The following is a 24,787-nucleotide window of genomic DNA, read 5'->3' on the forward strand; positions in this document are numbered from 1 at the left end:
AAATCTCTAATCTTTAAAGGATATCGAAAATACGATTCGTACATGGTAGATTTCTCAGTAGGACCACAGTTGGTCGTATGTCTTCTAGCAAAAGCTTTAGAGTGCTCGCTCTGGAATTGGAGGCTAGGGCCTGGTGGCATGAGGAACTTGTACACACTCGCGAAGAAGAAACATGTCGTAGGCATCGAGGGCGTCAAGTTCAAGAAGGATCATCTTTGTGGTGTCTATGAAACTGGAAAGATGACAAGGGCTAAGCATCCCTCGAAGACAACCATGACAACATCTCGTCCCTTCGAGCTGCTTCACATGGACTTATTCGGCCCTACTCATTAGGCACCCCAGGCTTTACACTTTATGCTTCCGGCTCGTATGTTGTGTGGAATTGTGAGCGGATAACAATTTCACACAGGAAACAGCTATGACCATGATTACGCCAAGCTATTTAGGTGAGACTATAGAATACTCAAGCTTGCATGCCTGCAGGTCGACTCTAGAGGATCCCCGGGTACCGAGCTCGAATTCAAGAACACCGGCCTCGATACTTATCTTGACACATTGGTCATCACTCATGAGTTCTCTGCTCCATACACACCTCAGGAGAATGGCATCATGGAGCGCAAGAACAGAACTCTCATTGAGATGGCTCGGACGATGCTTGATGAGTAAGAGACTCCAAGGAAGTTTTGGCCTGAAGCCATTGATACTGCATGCCACATCATCAACCAGGTTTATCTTTACAAGCTTCTAAAGAAGACATCATATGAGCTCCTAACTGGTAAGAAGCCAAACGTCAGTTACTTCAGAGTATTTGGTGCTAGGTTCTGGATCAAAGATCCACATCACACTTCCAAATTTGCATCGAAAGCACATGAAGGTTTTGTGCTTGGTTAGAGAAAGGATTCGCACTCCTACAGAGTCTTCAACCACTTTCACTATAAAGTGGTTGAAACTGTGGATGTGCGGTTCGATTAAACTAACGGCTCATAAAGAGAGCACCTGCCGAATGTGCTAGATGAAGTCTCACCAAGTGAATCCATCAAGCTTATGGGTACGGGAGAAATCATACCTTCAGAGGCTCAGGCTGAAGAAGAACTCATCGTTTCCGCACCTAATCAACCCGAAGACAGTGCTCAGCCTAAAGTCAATGCCGATAATGAAGACAATGATTAGCAAGACCAAAGTCTTCGTCTAGTTCATCCTCGTGTTGCAAATGAAGTGCAGGTTGAGAAGATAATCGATAGCATCAATGCACCTGGTCCACTCACTCGTTCAAGAGCTACACAGCTAGCAAATTTCTGTGGGCACTTTGCATTTGTCTCTATATCTGAACCCAAGAAAGTTGCTGAAGCCTTCATGGAACCTGAATGAATTCAAGTGATGCAAGAAGAGCTTCAACAGTTTGAGCTGAACAATGTGTGGGAATTGGTTAAGCATCCTGACCCTCGGAAGCACAACATCATTGGCACCAAATGGATCTATCACAACAAACAAGATGAACATGGTCAAGTTGTCAGAAACAAGGCTCGTCTCGTTGCTCAAGGATACACTCAAGATGAAGGGATTGACTTTGATGAAACATTTTCTCCGATGGCTAGGCTTAAAGCCATTCACATACTTCTAGCCTATGCCAACCATCACAACATCCTCCTGTACCAAATGGATGTGAAGAGTGCTTTTCTCAATGGCAAGATTGTAGAAGAAGTGTATGTTGCACAACCACCTGGCTTTGAAGATCCAAAACGTCCTGATATGGTATACAAGCTCAACAAGGCACTGTATGGCCTCAAACAAGCCCCTCGTGCTTGGTATGACACACTCAAAGACTTCCTGAAGAGCAAAGGCTTCAAACCTGGTTCCCTAGATCCCACACTCTTCACGAAGACATATGATGGAGAACTGTTTGTATGCCAAATCTATGTGGATGACATTATCTTCGGCTGCACTGACAAGAGATACAGTGATGAGTTTGGACACATGATGCAAGAGCAATATCAGATGTCCATGAAGGGTGAGCTGAAATTCTTTCTAGGTCTTCAAATCCGTCAGCGGAGCAACGACATTTCCATATCACAAGAGAAATACCTCAAAGATTTCCTGAAGAAGTTTCGAATGCAAGACTACAAAGGATACACGACGCCAATGCCAACCAAAAGTCGTCTGGGTCCCGACGACAATGGTAAAGAGTTTGATGAAAAGGTATACCGCTCCATGATTGGTTCTTTACTCTATTTATGTGCATCTAGGCCAGATATAATGCTTAGCGTTTGCATGTGTGCCCGATTCCAAGCGGCACCAAAGGAGTCACATCACTTAGCTGTGAAGCAAATTCTTCGATATTTGGCTTACACCCAACACTAGGATTATGGTATCGAAAGGGCTCAGAGTTTGATCTAGTTGGATTCACATATGCTAATTATGCTAGTGACAAGGTTGATCGCAAGTCCACATCAGGCACATGTCATTTTCTTGGACGATCTCTTGTCTGTTGGTCTTCAAAGAAGCAGAACTATGTATCTCTCTCCACTGCTGAATATGAATACATTGCTGCGGGATCTTGCTGCGCTCAGCTTTTGTGAATGAAGCAAACTCTTAAGGACTATGGCATCCACCTGAAGCATGTGCCACTCTACTGTGACAATGAAAGCGCCATCAAGATTGCCAATAACCCAGTTCAGCACTTGAAGACAAAGCACACTCAGATCCGCCATCATTTTCTCAGAGATCATGTCATGAAGGAAGATATTGATATCATTCACGTCAACAGTGAAGAGAAATTGGCAGATATCTTCACAAAGCCCTTGGATGAGAAAATATTTTGCAAGTTGCGGTGTGAGCTAAATATCTTAGAATCCTCAAATGTCTTTTACTTGGACACACATCCTAACGCTTATGCATGTTGATGACTTAGATGTGCAACATACAAAGTAACGTATATCTTCAATCAATGAAGACATACATTCTAAGTGTGAATACATTAACGCGGAATTTGACTTCGGACCGCCACGATAATTGTGCGTCGTGTCTGGGTCTAATACTTTCTATAGAGTGGGAAACTCCACCACCAAAATCTTTTTAAAGTGTTTTATGTGGCATCAAAATTGCATAGTCTTCGCATTTGGTTTATCTTCAACTCTGATTTGACTTCATGTTTATCTTCACAATGTTGAGTAGGTCCGATATATATGACAAATTTTTCCTACTACCGGGTGTAGTTACACCCATTTTTATTTTGTACGTTTTAGGTAGTATCTACCATACCGCGGTGTATGTATACGTAATATGTAGTATGTAAGAATAATTTAGGTAGTATATATATACTATTTTTAGGTAGTATGTAGTATATTTTTGGCATACTTCTTCTTACGTACAAATATGTATGTATTTTCACAAATATGATAAAAACATGGGCTCACATGCAATTTTTTTACATAACTCGCTTTGGAGTATCTTAGATATATTTTAGATATATTACATGAACATAGTAAAAAATATAAAGTAGTATGAGAAATGGGTGTAGCTACACCCGGTAGTAGGATGCATATATATAGGGTCTCATTATTCGTCACCCTGGGTGAGGAATAGTTATTCTTCACCCTCCCTCTATTTTACCATCAATGCATCGTAATTTTACGTTCTGTAAGTTTTGTCTTATTTCCGACGCAAAAAGAGACCGTAAGAAAATGTATAATCGCCGTAAAAAATATTTTATGTTATGTAAAATTACAAACGTAAAAACATAGTCTAAAATACACATAAACTGCAAATTTTCTTGTCTTATGACCTATATTTTTTATTTTCTTATGTAAAATTTTAAGTAGTCAATCAACAGAAATATAAATATTTGAATTCCAAACATAATTTAATTATGAAATGATTGTAAGATTATCTCGGGTGAAGAATAACTTATTCTACACCTATAGGGTCGCGCTATTCGTCAACCTGGGTAAGGAATAATTATTCTTTACCCCTCTCAATTTTGACATCAATGCATCGTATTTTTGCGTTTCATAAATTTTGTCTTATTTCATACATAAAAAGAGAGTGTAAGAAAATATGTACTCATTGTAAAAAATATATTATGTTACGTAAAATTACGAATCTCCACTATTATTAAACAATCAAACAAGAACTTCTCTAAACACACCTCACAAAATGTACACAGATCCATTATCACCGTAAGATTGAACCCACTAAACTTAATCTAACTGTTTATCTTAATCTAATTTTTCTCTTGTGTGTACTTAGTAATTTAGATTGACTGAACAAACTCCACCGCAGAGGAAACTTCACGCCCGCAAAATCAATCCCCGTAAGTCACGCAAGGCATGAAAAAAAATGTGAAGAAATTACTCACCTCAGATAATAATTCAACGAATCTCCTGCAATCACGCACAAAACTAACGCACAATGCCCACGCTCCCTCCCCATCGCCGCCATGGGAACAGGAGCGGCGCCGCCGCGCCCCCAGCCTCGTGTCGCCCGCAGCATGCCGCGCGCCGCTCGGCCTGCATGTCCTCCCTCGAGAAGCGGCGGCGCGGAACCAGAGTGGTCGGTCTGCGTCAGTGGCGGCAAGGTCCATCTCCTCCCTCGACCAGCGGCTGCAGACCAGGACGCAGCGGGCGGCCACAGACGCGGCGGTGGATGCAGGCCACGGTAGCAGAGCTATGCGTGGCGGCCCTTGTGGCGCGGCCGCGATGATGCCGTGGCAGCTGCGCGGCGGAGGGTGTGTGCGTAAAGGGTGCGCATTCCTCCGGCTTCCGACATCCCGCAGCATGGAAGGCCTGGACTGCGAGAGGGAGGGCAGCCTATGGAGTGCCGTGGGGGTGTAGCTGGCTATGAGGTCTGGAGAGGCGGCTAGGAAGATGGTCGCGTCCATGACACACACGTCGCTCTCTGCATCACACACTTTGTCCTTTGTCTTCCTCCAGATCTTGTTTTCTCGACATCTATAGTCTAGATCGAAGGAAGATTCGCTTCTTTGCCAATTCTCCATGCCATTCATTCATCTCCAAGATATTAATCTTATATCTTACAACACAAAGCTTACTTTGAACTCCTTATGATTAGTCTATCAGATGTATTTGCAGTAACTCTTATCTAGAAATATGTCTCACAAAAGAAATGCCATCATTCATAGATATAGTTGATAGTCTTGATTCCAGAGCCGTGATGACACTAGGTTAAGAACCACCAAAAAGAGAATGAAGTTCTATGTAATAATGTGGCAAAATCTTTTTTTTGTTCATGTGTTCTATCTGACGTGATTTTTCTTGCTACTAACTTTCCTGCTCCTGACATATAAACTCCTGTTTGCAGCACTTGGATATACGTAGTTGTATCAAAATTCCCTTCTTACAACATGGCTTGCTGCTACCAGGAATATTAGATTGGAAGCACCTACATTGGACTAGATTAATTTGATTTCTTTATTATAGCTTGCTTCCTCATTGACTTCGTAATAGTGATAGTTGTAGTTTGAAAGTATTTTGTTTCATCTTTGGCATGTTATTCAGTTTTCAGAATTGATCTCCAAGTGTTTATGATGGTGTGACTGAATGTTGAGTAAGTCCCACCTATGGAACCTCATAAGGCTAAGGCATTCAGACTAGATGCGTGGATTATGTGGTTTCTCACTAGATGTCTTCATTCACTGTAGTTGATGGTGTTGGAAACAATATATGGACACTTGGTTATTTCTTTGAGTTGACACACGTCCAATAAGAAATCTGCGCTGACAAAATGAGAGAGGAATTCAGCCCTAAATAAAGCACTAACAGTGAAACCGGCATATATTTTATCACTTGGTCCTTCTATCAATGAAGCAATGTCAAGAGGTAACGGATGCAGTGTGGATAATGCAGGTATAAAATTTTCCTCAATATAGTACTGTTTTTTTCTGTCAATTTGGTGTTATGACGGAAGATTGGGAAGCAACCAATTAGTCGTTTCCGTTCTCTGTACATAATTACCTTAGCATATTTTCATTTCAATGCTTTCCCTTATTTATTAACAGAGTTTGCTATGGAGACTCTAAATTAACTGAACACCTACACTTGCCCCAGAACTCTTGGTAGCCAAGAGCCTCACACATGGATGTCAATCGGGGCTTCCGTCCCACACCACTTTGTTGGCCACGACCGCAATCGTCCCGGCATCACCCTCCCGCCGTCGTAAAAGATCCGGCATTGCTGCCCACACCCCTGCTTTGCTGCATACCACTTCTCTAACATGTACAGTGGGCCGGCAAGCATGCGACTAAAGACGATCAGGTGACAATGTTTTTTCACAAGTATTGGCAATGGACAGTACCAATGTCGTAACTAATTTATTCTATCTGAGTAGCAGTTTCTCATTAATTTCAGTAGATATCCTTATTTTGGTTTATGATCCATCAGTAAGGTTTGTCTATTTTCATTTTAATTTTCCACACATCTGTTTCATAGCATCCAAATTCTCTATTAAAGAGAAATATGTATGGAGTTCATGTGCCATTCATATATTCTATTGTAAATTTTATTTTTAAGTTATGAATCTGAATGTAACTGCTATATCGATTCACTACAAAGATGTGATATTCATTCTATAAGATTTGTTCTGGTGAGGCTCATGAGTTATCTTGGAGAATGTTACCTATTTAGAAAGAATATTTTCCCTGCTTGCTATTGGGTGGAATTTTTCATAGCATCACAGTTATGTTCGAATCCTTCTGAATTTTACTAATCTCATCAAGATTTTCTTTTTGACAGTGTAATCTTACCAAGATCATGTGCTTTTTTATCTCTGGTTCTTGCAAGACGATTCTTTGCAGTACGTGTCAGGTTAGTGAGTTGAATCGAACGAATCCTCTGGCCACTTAGGTCTTTAAGCCCCGGTTCTTGCTTTTGTAGTTTTGTTTATTCTCTTCCAATTTTTGAGCCAAGGTTGGAATGTTGAGTCGGCAGAAAAATGTGTCGTATCCATAAAAAATGTTCTTTGCACAACAATTATACATACGAGGAAAAGAGCAAGAGGTATTGGTGAATAGTGTTGATTGTGTTTATGGACATGATTTGATTTGGATACTTTTGTTGTATATATCCAATTGTATCGTTTATAACTTATGGATATTAATCAAAACGTGTGTCGCACGTGCACGCTTACTAGTGTAAAAATATAGTGTAAAACATACTTAAAATGTGATTTTTTTTGGTATTATAACCTATATCTTTGTTTTTTATACCAAATTTTACATATTGAATTAATATGCATGTAACTATTTATATTCTAAACGTAATTTATTTAGGAAGCGGTCATAAGATTACCATGGCTGAAGAATAGCTTATTCTGAACACTGGGTGATGAATAGCAACACTAATATATATATATATATATATATATATATATATATATATATTAGCAGAATAACTATTCTGATAACACTTCCGCATTGCACGCTCAACGCAAGTGCACGTCATTGTTTGAACCAAGTGTGCTGCAGTACTTGATGAAGCTATGTACCTAGGGTAGAGTCATGGACCTGTCCAAACTGCCCTACCCAAGGACATCTCTAGAAGAAATCACCTATCAATCGACTTGGAAGTGTTCCATTCGACAGACTCAGAGACACTCGACCAAGAAGCGATCACTCGACCAAGACCAAACCACTCGACGGCCAGGAGACCTAAAGGCACTCCGTACGCTAACGGTCGGTTATTAAGTAGCTTTTATGATCATCATAGCACTTTATTAAGGGCGTTACTAGTAACGCCCGACCTTAATGCATTTAAAACCCTGCATAACTAAGGGCCGAAGGGATCCGGCGAACTCTATATAAGCCACCCCCCTCCTCAGTGTAAAGGGTTCACACCCCTGTAAACCATACACGCATAATCCAGTCGACCGCCTCCGGGCTCCGAGACGTAGGGCTATTACTTCCTCCGAGAAGGGCCTGAACTCGTAAACCTCATGTGCTTACAACTTCTCCATAGCTAAGATCTTGCCTCTCCATACTTACCCCCCTACATTACTGTCAGACTTAGAACCACGACAGTTGGCGCCCACCGTGGGGCAGGTGTTTTAGCGATTTGTTGGAGGAGTTGCGATCTTTTCCGATCCGAATCATCATGGTTTCCGGCGGAGTTTTGGTGGAGGGCCACGAGATCCGTCTCAGCGCGCTCACGTTCATCGCTGATGACTCCGCTTGGCTTCAGGAGGCTCCGCTCGACGTGGATGCACTCCCTGTCCGCGGGGCAACGCACTTTAGCGAGTGCGTCCGTGGCGTTCTCTTGCGGCAACCGTCGACCCCCTATCGGTCGGCTCCTGTGTTGTCCTCCCTCCCTGTTTACCGCCGGCGCAAGCGCTCCGGTCGGTCGAGACTTCAGCGGTGGGTGAGACACGTTGTGGCACGCCAGTCGGCCACCCCTCAAGTCGCAGCGATCGAGCCCGATGAATCCCTCTACGGCATGTTCGATCTGTCGACTGGCTCCGCAAAGACCGCATCCGAGTGCGACAGCAGCGATCCGGCGGCGGAGGTTCTGATGGTCGATGGACCTCCCAGTCCTCCCGGTTTTCCCCGCACCGATGGAGGCGCGGGTGGTGGCGACCCGTCGCGTCCCCATGAGGAATATCTCCCCGAGCCTCTCACATTGCTACAGAGAGAAGAACTTCGTCGCCGGAACATGGATGCAGTGCACACTCCTATCGTCGGAGAAACCCCCGAGGCTCGTGCCTTGGAGGACGCGCGCCTGGCAAACTTGGCCGACCGCACTCGACTGGAGAACCTCCAGCAAGCACTCGACAAGCGTGCACGACAACGGGTTCCCGAATCCAGTCGATGTCAGCTCTTCCCGCCCCCGCAGGTATATCGAACTCCGGTTCAGAATTTAGCAGCTGCAGCCCGAATAGTAGAGTCGATTCAGACTTCCCAGTCGGAGGCTGGTAGAGACTTGCTGCAGATCAGAGCGTTACTCCGAGCAGCAGGAGACCAGAATTCCGCTGTTTCTCAGTCGCGGAACAGGATTCACAGCAGATCCGTTGCTGCAGACACAGTCCAGTCGGCTCATAGTCCGAGATCGCCCCCGAGGCATGAGGGACGTGGGGACCGGCGTAATCAGTACGGGAACCATGAGCAATATGATCACCGATTTGATCGTGATGACCGACGTCGAGTGCCCACCCCTCCCCCGAGGAGCGGGTCGTATGCGCCTCGACAACAGGATGACAGGCGCCCTCGTAGTGTTGGGCGAAGGATCCCAGTCGACTCCAGGGAGCCAGGCTTTGATGCGAGATCCATTCTCGTTCAAGGTTTGGTCGATAGGAACAGAACTCACCGAGAAGGTCACGACAGAGACGCACCTACAAGCAGCAGAGCACATGTTTCGGGGCCAGAGTGCTTTAGTAGAGCCATCAGGGCCGCTGTGATTCCTCCCAACTTCAGGTTGGCGACTGGAGTCAGCAAGTTCACTGGTGAGTCCAAGCCCGATACTTGGCTTGAAGACTACCGAGTGGCCGTCCAGATTGGCGGCGGCAATGATGAAGTGGCCATGAAGCACCTGCCTCTCATGTTGGAGGGCTCGGCCAGAGCGTGGCTAAACCAGCTAGCACCCAGCAGCATTTACACTTGGGAAGATCTCGCCCGAGTGTTTGTCACCACATTTGAAGGAACATGCAAGTGACCTGCAGGACTGACGGAACTGCGGTCTTGTGTGCAGAAGCTGAATGAAACTTTGAGGAATTACATCCAGAGATGGATCACATTACATCACACGGTAGAGAATGTGCCTAACCACCAAGCAGTCTGTGCCTTCAAAGAAGGCATCAAGTACAGAGAACTGGATCTGAAATTTGGTCGGACCGGAGATATGTCTCTGAATCGGATGATGGAGATTGCCACCAAGTACGCTAATGGTGAAGATGAGGATCGACTCAGGAGTGGTAAGATCAAGTCAGTCGCTCAAGAAACCAGAGGAAATTCCCATCGGAAACAGAAGCGGAAAGCCGAGCCAGCTGCTCCTGGGGAAGCCTTGGCTATAACCCAAGGAAAGTTTAAAGGGAAACCCAAAGGACCTTGGAACCCCAAGAAAGTTAAAGACCAGGACGGAAATGATGTGTTGGATTTGCCATGTCTCGTCCACACCAAGAAAGATGAAGAGGGTAATTTCATTTACCCGAAACATACCACTCGACAGTGTCGACTCTTGATAAGGAAAAGGAGTCGGACAAAGTTGAGGACAAGGAAGATAGTGACGATGGATACCCCCAGGTCAATGCCACCCTGATGATTTTTGCTGATGTTGAAAGCAAAAGTCGACTGAAAGTTATCAACTGAGAGGTGAATATGGTTGCTCCGGCGACACCCAGTTATCTGAAGTGGTCTCAGACTGCCATAACATTCGTCCGGTCCGATCACCCAACGCACATCGCCACCCCTGGGAGGCAAGCTTTGGTGGTCGACCCAGTTGTCGAAGGCACTCAACTGACCAAAGTCTTGATGGATGGTGGCAGTGGTTTGAACATATTATATGCTGAGACGTTGAAAGGGATGGGCATTCCGTTGTCCAGACTCAGTACCAGCAACATGAGTTTCCATGGAGTCATTCCTGGGAAGAAGGCTGAATTACTCGGCCAGAATGCTCTTGATGTGGTTTTCGGGAATTCCAAGAATTACCACAATGAAAAGTTGACGTTTGAAGTTGTAGACTTCCAGAGTGCCTACCACGCTATTTTGGGCAGGCCGGCTTATGCACGCTTCATGGCCCGACCATGTTATGTGTATCTCAAACTGAAGATGCCTGGCCCCAAAGGTGTGATCACTATTACGGGCGATCGGAAGAAAGCGGAAGAATGTTTTCAGAAAGGTTCAAAGATCGCTGATGCTCAGATGGCAGTGGTGGAGCTGCAGGAATACCAGAAGACCGCAGACCCGAGTGATTTGTTATGAGCCAAGAAGCCCGCTACAGAATCAGCTTTTCAGTCGTCTGGCAAAACGAAGACAACTCACATCCAACTCATATCTCAACAACACTCGACTCCAAATAGGAAGAAGCGCTCATCCAGTTCCTCCGTGAGAACTGGGACATTTTCGCATGGAAGCCTTCTGACATGCCGGGTGTTCCCAGGGAGCTGGCTGAGCACCGCCTAAGGGTCGACTCAAAAGTAAAACCTGTCAAGGAACATCTCCAATGGTCCGCCGTACAGAAGAGAAAGGCTATTGGCGAGGAGGTGTCTCGGCTCTTAGCAGCGGAGTTCATCCGAGAAATCTACCACTCCGAGTGGCTCGCCAACGTTGTCATGGTCCCCAAGAAGGACAAGTCACTTTGCATGTGCATTGCCTTTAAACATATCAATTGGGCCTGCCCGAAAGATCGTTTTCCTCTCCCCCGCATCGATCAGATAGTCGACTCGACTGCGGGATGAGCGACTGTCTTTTTTAGACGCCTATTCCGGGTACCATCATATCCGTCTGTATGGACCTGACGAGATCAAAACAGCTTTCATCACTCCATTCGGGTGCTTCTGTTATGTTACCATGCCGTTCGGCCTCAAGAATGCCGGAGCCACATTCATGAGGATGATTTAGAAGTGTTTGCTCACTCAAATCAGTCGAAATGTGGAAGCATACATGGATGACAGTGGAAGCATACATGGATGACATTGTGGTCAAGTCACGGAAGGGTTCCGACCTGCTGGCTGACCTTGCTAAAACCTTTGCCAACCTCGGGAGGTATGATATCAAGCTTAATCCATCAAAGTGCACATTCAGAGTTCCTGGCGGAAAATTACTCGGTTTTCTCATTTCCGAACGGGGAATCGACGCCAATCCAGAAAAAGTCGGTACTATACTCCGAATGAAAAGTCCTATGCGAGTGCACGACGTCCAGAAGCTTACTGGTTGCTTGGCCGCTTTAAGTCGATTCATATCTCGTCTCGGTGAAAAGGCATTGCCTCTTTACCGATTGATGAAGAAGTCCGACAAGTTTGAGTGGACTCCCGAAGCTGATGCAGCGTTTGCAGAGCTCAAAGCTCTGCTTTCCACCCAGCCGGTGCTTGCTGCCCCAATCAGCAAGGAGCCTTTGTTGCTTTACATCGCAGCCACGGGATAAGTCGTCAGTACGGTACTTACGGTCGAGCGGGAAGAAGAAGGAAAAGCCTTCAAAGTTCAGCGCCCAGTATATTATATTTCTGAAGTTTTGACCCCGTCGAAGAAAAGATATCCTCATTATCAGAAGCTTGTATATGGGATTTATATGACCACAAAGAAAGTTGCTCACTACTTCTCTGATCATTCCATTACAGTCGTCAGCGACGCTCCATTGTCAGAGATCCTGCATAATAGAGATGCAACTGGTCGAGTGGCAAAATGGGTGATTGAACTCCTTCCTCTAGATATCAAGTTCGAGGCAAAGAAAGCTATCAAGTCCCAGGCAATAGCAGATTTCGTCACCGAGTGGATTGAACAGCAACTGCCGACTCAGGTTCACTCGGAGCATTGGACCATGTTCTTCGACGGTTCCAAAATGTTGAATGGTTCCGGTGCCGGGGTGGTGTTGGTCTCCTCCCGAGGAGATAAGCTCAGATATGTTCTTCAAATCCACTTTGATTCCTCCAATAATGAGGCAGAATATGAAGCACTTTTATATGGGTTGCGCATGGCCATTTCACTCGGCGTCCGCCGCCTCATGGTCTATGGCGACTCAGATTTGGTGGTTAATTAGGTGATGAAGGAATGGGACATCAGAAGTCCAGCCATGACTGGTTATTGCAATGCAGTGAGAAAGCTGGAGAAGAAATTCGAGGGGTTAGAGATTCATCACATACCCCGACTGAAAAATCAAGCAGCTGATGATTTGGCAAAAATAGGTTCCAAAAGAGAAGCCATTCCCAGCAATGTGTTTTTGGAACACATCCACACACCATCAGTTCAGGAGGATCCCTTCACTGAAGAGGCCCTGCAGCCAAAAAGTGCCACGGATCCGGCTGAAGTCGAAGTTCCAACTGTGGTCGACCTGATCATGGAAGTCTTGGTCATCACTCCCGACTGGACAGTACCGTACATCGTGTACATCCTAAGGAAAGAACTCCCAAAGGACGAAGAAGAGGCTCGACAGATCGTCCGTCGATCCAAGGACTTTACAGTCATAAAGGGACAGTTGTTTAGAGAAAGCGCGACTGGAGTCAGTCAGAAGTGTATAGCACCAGAAGAAGGTCAGATGATCCTTGACGATATCCACTCGGGGACCTGTGGTCATCATGCGTCCTCTCGGACCATTGTGGCTAAAGCATACCGAGCGGGATTTTACTGGCCAAGGGCCAATGAAATGGCAAAAGAGATAGTCGACAAATGTGAAGGATGTCAGTATTACTCCAATATGTCGCACAAGCCCGCGTCAGCTCTGAAAACCATTCCACTCGTCTGGCCCTTCGCAGTTTGGGGGCTGGACATGGTTGGACCACTGAAAACGGGCAGGAGCGGCTTCACTCATGTGCTAGTAGCAGTCAACAAGTTCACCAAATGGATTGAAGCTAAGCCTATCAAGAATCTTGATGCTTGCACTGCTATCAGTTTCATCAGAGAGTTGATATTCAGATATGGAGTTCCGCACAACATCATCACTGACAACGGGTCAAACTTCGATTCCGACAAATTCAGGGCCTTTTGCGCCTCTCAAGGCACACGAGTCGACTATGCTTCGGTCGCTCACCCTCAGTCGAATGGACAGGCGGAAAGAGCAAACGGCCTAATTCTCAAAGGACTGAAACCTCGATTGATGCGCAATCTGAAGCACGCAGCAGGTGCATGGGTTGACGAGCTTCCATCAGTTCTTTGGGGATTGAGGACGACCCCGAACCGATCGACCGGAAGAACCCCATTCTTTCTCGTCTGCGGAGCCGAAGCAGTCTTGCCGAGTGACATGGTTCACAACGCCCCTCGAGTCGAGCTCTACTCTGAAGAAGAAGTAGAACAAGCCCGGCAGGACGCAGTCAACCTCCTGGAAGAAGAAAGAGAAATGGCCATGATCCGATCGACCATTATTCAGCAAAACTTGCGTTGATTCCATGCCAGAAATGTGAAGAGTCGAGCCTTCCAAGAAGGAGACTTAGTCCTCCGAGTGGATCAGCAGAAACCACACAAACTCGCTCCTACTTGGGAAGGCCCCTTCATAGTCACCAGAGTCCTCCACAATGGAGCGTATCACCTCTATAATGTCGATCGCCAGATTGATGAGCCACGAGCTTGGAATGCGGAGCTACTCCGCCCCTTTTATACTTGAATTCTCACTCGGATGAGATGTAATAAGAAAAAACTCCTGTAGTTTATTTATCAAAGACAAGAGCGTTATAATTTTCCCAGTGATTGTTATTGTTTTTGTTTGCATAAGAAATCCCCAAGTGGGTGGCTTAGCTGCGAATCCGCTTCGCCTAAGTTTGTAAAAATAATTTCCTACCGAGTGGTGACCCAGCCTCCCACTCGGGGGCTTAGCTGCGAACCCGTTTCGCCTAAGTATTTAAAAATCCTACCGAGTGGAGACCAACCCTCCCACTCGGGGGCTTAGCTGCAGTCTAGTACTCGCCTAAGTTCTCTCACTCGGAGACTTAGCTGTAGTTCGGCACTCACCTAAGTTTGAAAAAATCCTACCGAGTGGAGAGCAACCCTCCCACTCAGGGGCTTAGCTGCAGTCCAGTACTCGCCTAAGTCCTCTCACTCGGAGACTTAGCTGCAGTCCGGCACTCGCCTAAGTTTGAAAAAATCCTACCGAGTGGAGAGCAATCCTCCCACTCGGGGCTTAGCTGCAGTCCAGTACTCACCTAAGTCCTCCCACTCGAGGGCTTAGCTGCAGTCCAGTACACACCTAAGTTTGAAAAAATCCTACCGAGTGGAGAGCAATCCTCCCACTCAGGGGCTTAGCTGCAGTCCAGTACTCACCTAAGTCCTCCCACTTGGGGGCTTAGCTGCAGTCCAATACTCGCCTAAGTTTGAAAAAATCCTACCGAGTGGAGAGCAATCCTCCCACTCGGGGGCTTAGCTGCAGTCCAGTACTCACCTAAGTCCTCCCACTCGGGGGCTTAGCTGCAGTCCAGTACTCGCCTAAGTTTGAAAAAATCCTACCGAGTGGAGAGCAATCCTCCCACTCGGGGGCTTAGCTGCAGTCCAGTACTCACCTAAGTCCTCCCACTCGGGGGCTTAGCTGCAGTCCAGTACTCGCCTAAGTTTGAAAAAATCCTACCGAGTGGAGAGCAATCCTCCCACTCGGGGGCTTAGCTGGAGTCCAGTACTCACCTAAGTTTTCTCACTCGGAGACCTAGCTGCAGTCCAGCACTCGCCTAAGTTTGAAAAAATCCTACCGAGTGGAGAGCAATCCTCCCACTCGGGGGCTTAGCTGCAGTCCAGTACTCACCTAAGTTCTCTCACTCGGAGACTTAGCTGCAGTCCGGCACTCGCCTAAGTTTGAAAAAAATCCTACCGAGTGGAGAGCAATCCTCCCACTCAGGGGCTTAGCTGCAGTCCAGTACTCGCCTAAGTTTTCTCACTCGGAGACTTAGCTGCAGTCCAGCACTCGCCTAAGTTTGAAAAAATCCTACCGAGTGGAGAGCAACCCTCCCACTCGGGGGCTTAGCTGCAGTCCAGTACTCGCCTAAGTTCTCTCATTCGGAGACTTGGCTGTAGTCCGGCACTCGCCTAAGTTTAAAAAATCCTACCGAGTGGAGAGCAAACCTCCCACTCGGGGGCTTAGCTGTAGTCCAGTACTCGCCTAAGTACGAAACACATCTCAATCCTCAAGGACGACGAGGTGCAGGACTACTGCCACCTTCTCCTGGGGAGCTTCGCCACAAATACAATGTGTGCTCCATCCCGCTCTGCAGTAACGAGGTGCGGGTCGACTGCCGGTTTCCCCTGGAGAGCTTCGCCACAAATACAACGTGTGCTCTCCGCAAGGACGACGAGGTGCAGGACTACTGCCACCTTCTCTTGAGGAGCTTCGCCGACCCGCAAGGGCAACGAGGCGCAGGTCGACTTCTTCCTTCTCCTTCGGAGCTGTGCTACAAATACAAAAGTTGTCTCGAATGAAGAACGAGTTCACTTGGCAGGGGATTCATGAAGATATTCAATGATAAACCAAGTTCGGATAAATCCTAAAGGTTCTGGACCACAAATCAAAGTGCTCAGGCATGTAGCTCGAAAGAGTTTAACGGTTACAAAAACCACTCGGCATTCCGAGGCAAATTTAAGGTGAGGCATAAAAGTTTGTTCACTCTGCGGGAGGAGGACTAGCAGGCTCGACGAACTCGTCTAAGTCGACGCCGTCGGTGATCCGAGTGGCTGCAGTGATGAAAGTCTCCATAAAAGATCGGAAGTCATGCTTCTGGGTGTTGGCGACCTTGATTGCTGCCAGCTTATCTTGTCGCACCTCCTTGCAATGGACGCGAACCAAAGACAGAGCCACATCAGCGCCACACCGGGTAGAAGACTTCTTCCACTCCTGCACTCGGTCAGGGATTTCGTTAAGTCGAGTCATCAGGGACTTAAGATCATTTTGGAGCATGGCCTCTGGCCAAAGTGCCGGGTCGATCCGTGACATGGCGACCTTCAGTCGAGCCAAGTAGTCCACGACACCGTTGATGCGGGATTCCAGTCGGAGCAGATTCATGGCAGTTTGATCTTTCATGTGAGAATTGATTGGATCCAAACCTGGTTCGATCCGCCCAGTCTCCTCCTCGAAGTCCTGGCAAAACTCTACATTCACGATCCAAGGATAAGTCAATTTTCATACGCTGAGTCGACACAAAAAAAATCAGTCGGAACAAAATGTGCACCTTCAAGCTTGATGAACAACTTCTTGGCAAGGCTCCTCAGATAGCTCTCTAGATCATCCCTCCTGCGAGCGATGCCTTCCATCTTCTCGCACAGGTTGAGGTTCTCCTTCTTCCAGCGCGAGCACTCCTTGTTGGCTTCGTTCAGAGCAGATTTCAGCTTGGTATTCTCTTCTTCCAACTGGCCGACCGAAGCCAGTTTCTGTTCAGCCAGAGCGGTCCTGTCGTCAGCCTCCTTTCGAGCAGCACCCAAATCCTGATCCTTCTTCACTAGAGCTTCTCTCAGTTTTTCTGTAAAGAAATGATGATTGATTCAGAAAGAGCAGAAAGGTACCCAAGCCTAAGACAGACTAGTCGACAAACTCGTCTTACCAGTGGCGCCGTCCTTGACCTTTTGCAGCTCTGTCTTGGCCAGCTCCAAGTCAAGGTTCAGTTGAATCTGCTGTTTCTCCAAGTCAGCAAAGCGAGCTCCAAGATCACAAGATTTCTGAAATCAAAGGGGAGAAGTTATTTTACAGCGAAAAATGACAAAGACGATAAGTACTAAGACTAGGATCAACTGCCCGCAGTCCACCATAGTCTCGGGGACTACACCTAGTGGGTGTACTTTGCGTTCCCCCGCCGGTTCTGATCCCACTCGACTGGCCCGCCGGAGTCGAGTGCAGGGAGTAAAAAAAAGTGGAGAGAAAGTAGAACTCAGACCACAGTCGACTGCCAGCAGTCGACCACGGTCTCGGGGACTACACCCAGTGGGTGCACTTGGCGTGCCCCAACCGGTTCTGATCCCACTCGACCAGATCAAGTGGAAGAGACAAACTACCAGTTCGGTTTACACTCGACAAAATACAAAGACTACAGTCGACTGCCAGCAGTCCACCGTAGTCTCGGGGACTACACCTAGTTCAAAAATTCAATTGACGCACCCAGTGGGTGTACATATGCAAAGATTTTCGGAAAGAGTCTTCAGATAGCATATCCTAACAGAACAAGCGGCGACCAACTAACCTGAACGTTGCTCTGGAGAGCCGAGCTGGCATCATAGGCGGCCTGGCTGGCGTCCCGCACCGTCTTCATCTTCTCCATCATAATGCCCGCCTGGCGCATGGCTTCCTTGGCAGCATTCACTTCGTCCTTTGGGACATGATGGGTCGCAAAAACTGAAGGCGGGTCGACACGGGCCTGAGCAGTCGACGAGGAAGGCAAGGCACTCGACAATGGCACGGCGGAGGTAACAGAATCCCGATTGGCATCACCAGCGTCCTGAACGACTGGCTCCGCCCTCGGCGTCGATTGTGGCACCTCGCTCGCAGGAGCTTGCCTATTTTTCCTCGTCAAAGGCCTCTCGGGCTCTTCATCCTCATCATCAGGGAGCTCAATAATGTTAGGGGCTGTTCAAAGTTCAATCAACAAAATCGCATCACCCAATGGTACACACTGCAGTTGAATCGACCAAAATAAACACAGAATGGCAGAAATCATACCCAGATTAGAAGTGACCGCATCCTCCATCACCTCATCATCGTCCCTGTAAGCTGAGGTCCCGAAAGTAGCAGCGCTGCCAGCTCCAAAGTTCGTCCGGTTAAAACAAGAAAAACAAACAGCACATGGCGTCGAGTGAAGATAAAAGGAAACACTCACGCAGAAGCGACGGGGATGTCAATCTTAATCTTCGGCAACGCCTTCCGAAGCTTCGGCTCTGCGACTTTGGGATGCTTTGACGCTTTTTCAGTCGGAGTTGGCAAAGAGGTCCGAGGACGCTTTGAAGACTGACCAGCTTGAGCAATCGCCTTTTCACGGGCGCCCGGTCGTTCTTGGTCAAGTTTGGACCGCCTCTCCCTGCGAGGAGGCGACTCGGCTTCTTCTTCGTCACTTGGATCGTCGCTTTCTTCGTCCCCTCCACCATCAGAATCCCATTCGCCACTGTCGCCGCCGCTCGCCTCTCCTTCCGGGTCCTGCTCCTGCTCTCCTTGGGCATTGAATACATTTCAATAATGGCCTGAAAGAAAGCAGGGAGAACAAAGTCAGTCGACTCAGTATAGGCAGCTGCGCGAGTGAATTCAGATTACAAATAAAAGCTCAGAATCAAACCTTCTCTGGTACGTGAGACTGGTCGAATGGAGGAACTCTCCTGGCTCCCCTGGGGTTGTCCTTGTTTCCGGTCATGCCCGACAGCCACTTCTCCAGTGTGTCGTCATCGACCTCCTCCGGGTGAATCTGAGTGGAGTCTTCAAGACCCGAATACATCCACATCGGATGGTCTCGGGCTTGAAGAGGATGGATGCGCCGCTGAAGGAAGACCTCCAAGAGATCCATACCGGTGACCCCGTCACAGATAAGCTGGACCACTCGCTCTACCAGCACCCTCACCTGCGCCTTCTCCTCCGGGAGAACCTTCAAAGGGGAGGGTTTCCTCACTCGGTCCATGGTGAAAGGAGGGAGGCCAGTCGACTGCCCTGGCGTCGACTGGTCATTGCAGTAAAACCAGGTCGACTGCCATTCGTGAACTGAGTCGGGAAGAATCATGGCCGGAAAGGAACTTTTCCCTCTCATCTGAACACCAAGACCCCCACACATCTGAATCACTTGAGTCCTCTCGTCACTCGGATTAGCCTTTTTCACCGTCTGGGAGCGACAAGTGAAACTGTGCTTGAAGAGGCCCTAGTGAGGCCGACAACCCAGGAAATTCTCACACAAAGAAACGAAAGCGGCGAGATAAATGATCGTGTTGGGAGTGAAGTGGTGGAGTTGTGCCCCAAAGAAGTTCAGAAATCCCCGAAAGAAAGGGTGAGGAGGCAAGGAAAATTCACGGTCGACGTGGGTGGCAAGGACAACACGCTCACCCTCCCGAGGTTGCGGCTCGGATTCCTTCCCCGGAAGCCGCGCCGATTCATAGGGGATCAGCCCTCCTTCGGCTAGGTCGTCGAGGTCTTCTTGGGTGATCGTTGAGCGGATCCAGTCGCCCTGGATCCAGCCCTTCGGCAGGCCGGTTCACGAGGAGGATCCGCCCCGACTGGTCGCCTTCCCCTTCGACCTCGTCGTCGCCTTCTTTGCCCGCTCCAGAGCCGCCGTTTTCTCCTTCCCCATCGTCGCCGGCGAGACGCGTATGGAGCGGTGGCGCTGGGGCGAGAGCGAGCGCGGCGAGGGAGCGTGGAGAGGAGAAGAGATAATGCAGACGCACTGTTCGAGAGACCCCGGTCCGACGCCTTATATGAGGCCGCTTCCGAGTGGCTGACTGGTAGGCCCGGGCGGCCCTGTCAAATCCCGTAACAATCGCGCGCGCGATACGTGGCGAAAAAGGTGGCGCGTGGATCGAGGCGGCTCCGCTCTATCACATCCGATTACTGCGGCCTCTCCCGTCCCGTGCGCTTCCCAAAATTCGGATCCCGCGAAATTTGCGGGCAGCAGAACAACTTGTCAGACCGAAGATCTCCTCCGCACCGTCACTCGGAGCCTTTCAAGTAAAGAAACTCACTCAACAAAAAACAAAGAATGGATCAAAGCGACTGAAAAGGAGGTTGTTGTCATCACTCAGGTTCATCGATCCGAACCAGATATGCTCATGGCATGAAAAATGAGTCGGGGAAATTCTCAACTCCTTCCCCACTCAAACCTCGATCCATTCGGGGGCTAATGATGAAGCTATGTACCTAGGGTAGGGTCATGGACCTGTCCAAACTGCCCTACCCAAGGACATCTCTAGAAGAAATCACCTTTCAATCGACTTGGAAGTGTTCCACTCGACAGACTCGGAGACACTCGACCAAGAACCAATCACTCGACCAAGACCAAACCACTCGACGGCCAGGAGACCTAAAGGCACTCCGGACGCTAACGGTCGGTTATTAAGTAGCTTTTATGATCATCATAGCACTTTATTAAGGGCGTTACTAGTAACGCCCGACCTTAATGTATTTAAAACCCTGCATAACTGAGGGCCGGAGGGATCCGGCGAACTCTATATAAGCCACCCCCTCCTCAGCGTAAAGGGTTCGCACCCCTGTAAACCATACACGCATAATCCAGTCGACCGCCTCCGGGCTCCGATACGTAGGGCTATTACTTCCTCCGAGAAGGGCCTGAACTCGTAAACCTCGTGTGCTTACAACTTCTCCATATCTAAGATCTTGCCTCTCCATACTTACCCCCCTATATTACTCTCAGACTTAGAACCACGATAGTACTCACGCGAGTGAACTTCCCGTCGCAAAAAAACTGTACGCCGTGTTTTTTTCGATATTGTTTTCGCTCTAGTTTTTGAACCGTTTATTGGAACAAGGCATATAATATACCGTTGGAAAGCTATGGATTAGGCGCAACTTCGCCATGTTGACCACTTTTTGAGATTCCACACAATTTAAGAGCAGTTTTGAAAATGGTGTGTCCCATGACGAGTGGCAGCGAGCGTTTTCCGCGATTTCTTCTAAACCGCTCATCGAAATGAAGCAAATGATACACCCTTGGAAATATATCGCCGAGGCTCATCTTTTATATATGTATTATTTTCTCTAATTCATTATGGTTTAAGAGCAATTTTGAATTTCTTAAATCGCGAAATTCTATTTTTGAATTTTTTTGAAATTTTTGGTACTGTTTTCGCTCCAGTTTTCTAATCGTTTGTCGAAACGAGGCGTATGATACGCCATTGGAAATCTACGGACAAGGCGCAACTTTCATATGTTGAAATGTTTTTGAGATTCCTTACGGTGTTTAGTTAATTTTGAAAATCATGCGGCTGACGTCGAGAGGCAGCGTCTGTTTTTTCACGAAATTTTTACGAACCGCTGGTCGGAATAATTCAAATCATACGCCGTTGTCAAGATACCGACGAGATGCAACTTTTTCATGTAGAACACTCTCTCTAATTCCTTACGGTTTAAAAGCAGTTTTGATTTTACCGAAAAGCGGACACTCTGTTTTTCGCGAGACCAAAATCGTCGTATGTACTACATCGGACAGAAGAACGCACTGCTTCAGACAAAATACCGCAGTGCATCAGATGGGCAAGTGCCCTGCATGGTTTCTTTTTGTTTAGACGTATTTTTTCTCGGACGAGGAAAGAAGAACGCACTGCTTCAGACGAAATACCGCACTTCATTAGATGGGCAAGTGCACTACATGGTTTCTTTGTTTAGACGTATTTTTTCTTGGACGGGGAAAGAAGAACGCACTGCTTCAGACGAAATACCACACTTCATTGGATAGACAAGTGCACTGCATGTTTTTTTTGTGGAACGTAAATTTTCTCAAACGAGGTGCAGGGCACTTCACGCCGAGTGTTGGTGAACCGCAATACTACGAAAAGTGAATCTCAAGACTACCAAATTTTCCCAAATAAGGTGGAGTGCACTTCACGTCGGGCGTTGGTAAACTGCAATACTATGTAAAGTGAATCTCGTGACAACCGTAAACGGACCGCGACACTACCCAAAGTGAACAACGTGAGTTTTTTTTCAAAATTTAATATTTTTTATGTGTAGTCCCGGCGAATGGACCGCAATGACTAATCAAGTGAACTACATGTAACGAGAAGTGAGCTTCTTCCGAGGTGTTTTCGTTTCGGATCACCACGTGAACCACGAAGAAGTTTTATTGTGAAATTCATGAGAGAAGAAAGTGAGCTTCAGAACATACATATCCATTCATTATTTTGCTACAGCCACACTCACATCCTTAATCCTTTTTTCACACATAGTGATCAACAAAGCTATACACAATGAACTCCATCCTATGAAAAAATAGTGTGTGAGCCGGGCGGGGAACCTAGCTGAACTGGACCAGACCATGTCCAGTGGCAAACCACGTTTTTTTTCAACCCCAGGATGCAATCCCAACATCGCCAGAATGTACTGCACATGCGCTCACTGCCGGAGTGGCAAAGCTTAGTGAACTTCAAAGATGTTTATACTTCAAAGATGTTTATACCAAACATTTATGCAATGCACTGCAACACACATCTAGAGAATTGCAAACAATATTAAAAAAGAAAGGCTCTATAGTCCACGGACTCACACGCGAATTACACCGAGCACAAAGTTAACTGCAAGGATACTCTTCAAAAGCAAAAAACAAAACTACTGGGGGAAAACAACACTTGGTCATGGGACGGAGGCAACCTGTGGTCAGGGGAAGCATCAATGATACAGAGCCAGCGGAGGCCACCCGCGACGACGTCAACAACCTTGCTTGCCGCACCGCCATCAGCTGCTTTGCTCCCATACCTAAGCGCCGCGACACATGCAAGCGAGCTGCAAACAAATTTTCATGGGATGAGGCCGGCGGACTGCATCAACTGTCTTTTTCGCAAAAAAAGAGTAAAATGAACCTCAATAGAAAAACTAAAGTGGACCGTATTTGCACTTTAATTTGTCTTTAGTAGAACACAAAAAAAACACAAATCTCATCGACGGGAATAGCAAACTGCAGTGTAGTGATTTTCTTCCGAAAATCAAAAAAGTGAACTGCAACAACCTCAAACACTGGCGTGGTTGGATGTTCGTCGGTGGGGAGAAGAAGTAGGGGAGTCCCGTGCACCGGCACCAGCACTGAACCGCATCACGCATGCCGCCGAGCTGCACGGCGACGGTCGCCGGACTGCAGAGGGGAGAGACAGCGTTGTTGAAACAAATGAGTCCAAAAGAAGAGATCGTGGGGTAGGAGTTGGATCTGAGGTGGAGATGCTCATCGGAGGCCTCACCGGAGATGAGAGATGGAGGCTGCCTGGTTTCCTCCTCAGCCCCGGCGGATAGGTGCGCGACGGGGCACCGGTGGTGGTGTAGATCCAGGTGGTGATGGCCTGAGACGAGGATGATGATGATGTGGCCGGGCCAGGGTGCATCCTCGCGTGGCCCGATAGCCGACAAGGACGGTGACGCAGAGGCGCGGGAGGAAGGGAGGACGGAGACGCGGATCCGGTGGCTGGCGGGGGAGTGGCTCGCGTTGTGGTCATGCAGGGGGGGCAACTGACGGATGGATCCTGCGGCGGGGTTGGTCATGGCTGTGCAGGGGGCGGTTGCCGGCCCGATCCATTGCCAGGAGGCACGCTGGAGGCGGTAGCCAGACCGGACTGATCACCGGGAGTTCAGCTGGCTGGGCATGCCTCGGATCTTGCTGGATCTAGGAGCCCGCGAGGAGCAGCTCGGCAAGGTGGGGCGCACTGCCGGAAGGAGGACGGGGTGGTCAGGCTTGCGGGTTACGGTGGCGGGGCGACAGAGGAAGGCGGCTGGGGTGAGGTACGGCGGTGTAGTGGCTCCGGTGGGGCGCGATGCGGCGGACAAGATGGGGAGGGTGGGGCATGGCGGCACTAGGGCGGGGGTGCAGTGGCGCTAGGGTGGGGAGGGGCAGAGGAAGAAGGTGGTTTCGGGGGGATGGGTGGCGGGGGAGGCGCCTGGTTCCTTGGGGTGGGGGAGGTGTCCGGCGGAGAGAAGAAGGTGTTAGCAGAATAAGGCCACTGTTATTAGAATAAGGTCTTAAAGGGTGTTGTTAGAATAGACCCACCCTATATATTCGTGTTCTGTCCTCTATAGCATTTACTTATAGCTATGTCTTCATGATTGAATTTTTATTGATCTAAGTGAATATGATCGGACCGTAACCTCTTCTGTGCTTCTAACTCAAATTCTATCTATCCAAGTAATATGCATTCTATTGAAACATGTCTTTTGTCTTCTCTGAGTCCTTGTAAGCAGCTCACCGCGGTCCTTCGAATGTGTTGCATGCATGCCATGTGTCCTTCTAATGTGAACCGCCAGGGGCACCTGTGTAATTGCGCTGTGCCATCCCTGCCCTTATAAATACACAACTCACCGTGGTCATTATCTCTTCTCCCACCTCTCCACCTCACACAAACCCTAGCGCCTCTTCGAGCTCGTGTCGACGCCGGAGACGAAGTGCTTAGCTGTCGCAACTTCTTCGACGCCGTCCTCATGCCGGCCGCGGACCTCGTCCTCTCCGCCGCCGTCGTAGGCGTCTTCCACAGCTAAGTTACGGCGTGGGAGATTGA

General features: G+C 48.0%; 1 protein-coding gene and 1 long non-coding RNA gene across 2 annotated transcripts; one reads left to right on the forward strand and one right to left on the reverse strand.

Annotated features, from left to right (window-relative positions):
- The first annotated feature begins 3,909 nt into the window (after window positions 1-3,909).
- LOC125543933 lies at window positions 3,910-7,023 on the forward strand. The gene is made up of 3 exons (XR_007299079.1): window positions 3,910-5,861; window positions 6,063-6,269; window positions 6,747-7,023. It is a non-coding gene; the product is annotated as an uncharacterized LOC125543933 (long non-coding RNA).
- A 15,739-nt stretch (window positions 7,024-22,762) lies between these two features.
- Window positions 22,763-24,081, reverse strand: LOC125548351. Its single transcript, XM_048711975.1, has 2 exons — window positions 23,257-24,081; window positions 22,763-23,033 (listed from the first exon to the last, which is right to left on the reverse strand). Exons 1-2 carry the CDS (start codon window positions 23,778-23,780, stop codon window positions 22,841-22,843), a joined length of 717 nt encoding a protein of 238 aa, XP_048567932.1. The 5' UTR covers window positions 23,781-24,081; the 3' UTR covers window positions 22,763-22,840.
- Window positions 24,082-24,787: the final 706 nt, after the last annotated feature.

This window comes from Triticum urartu, chromosome 3 (assembly GCF_003073215.2).
Source record: "Triticum urartu cultivar G1812 chromosome 3, Tu2.1, whole genome shotgun sequence".
NCBI lineage: Eukaryota > Viridiplantae > Streptophyta > Magnoliopsida > Poales > Poaceae > Triticum > Triticum urartu.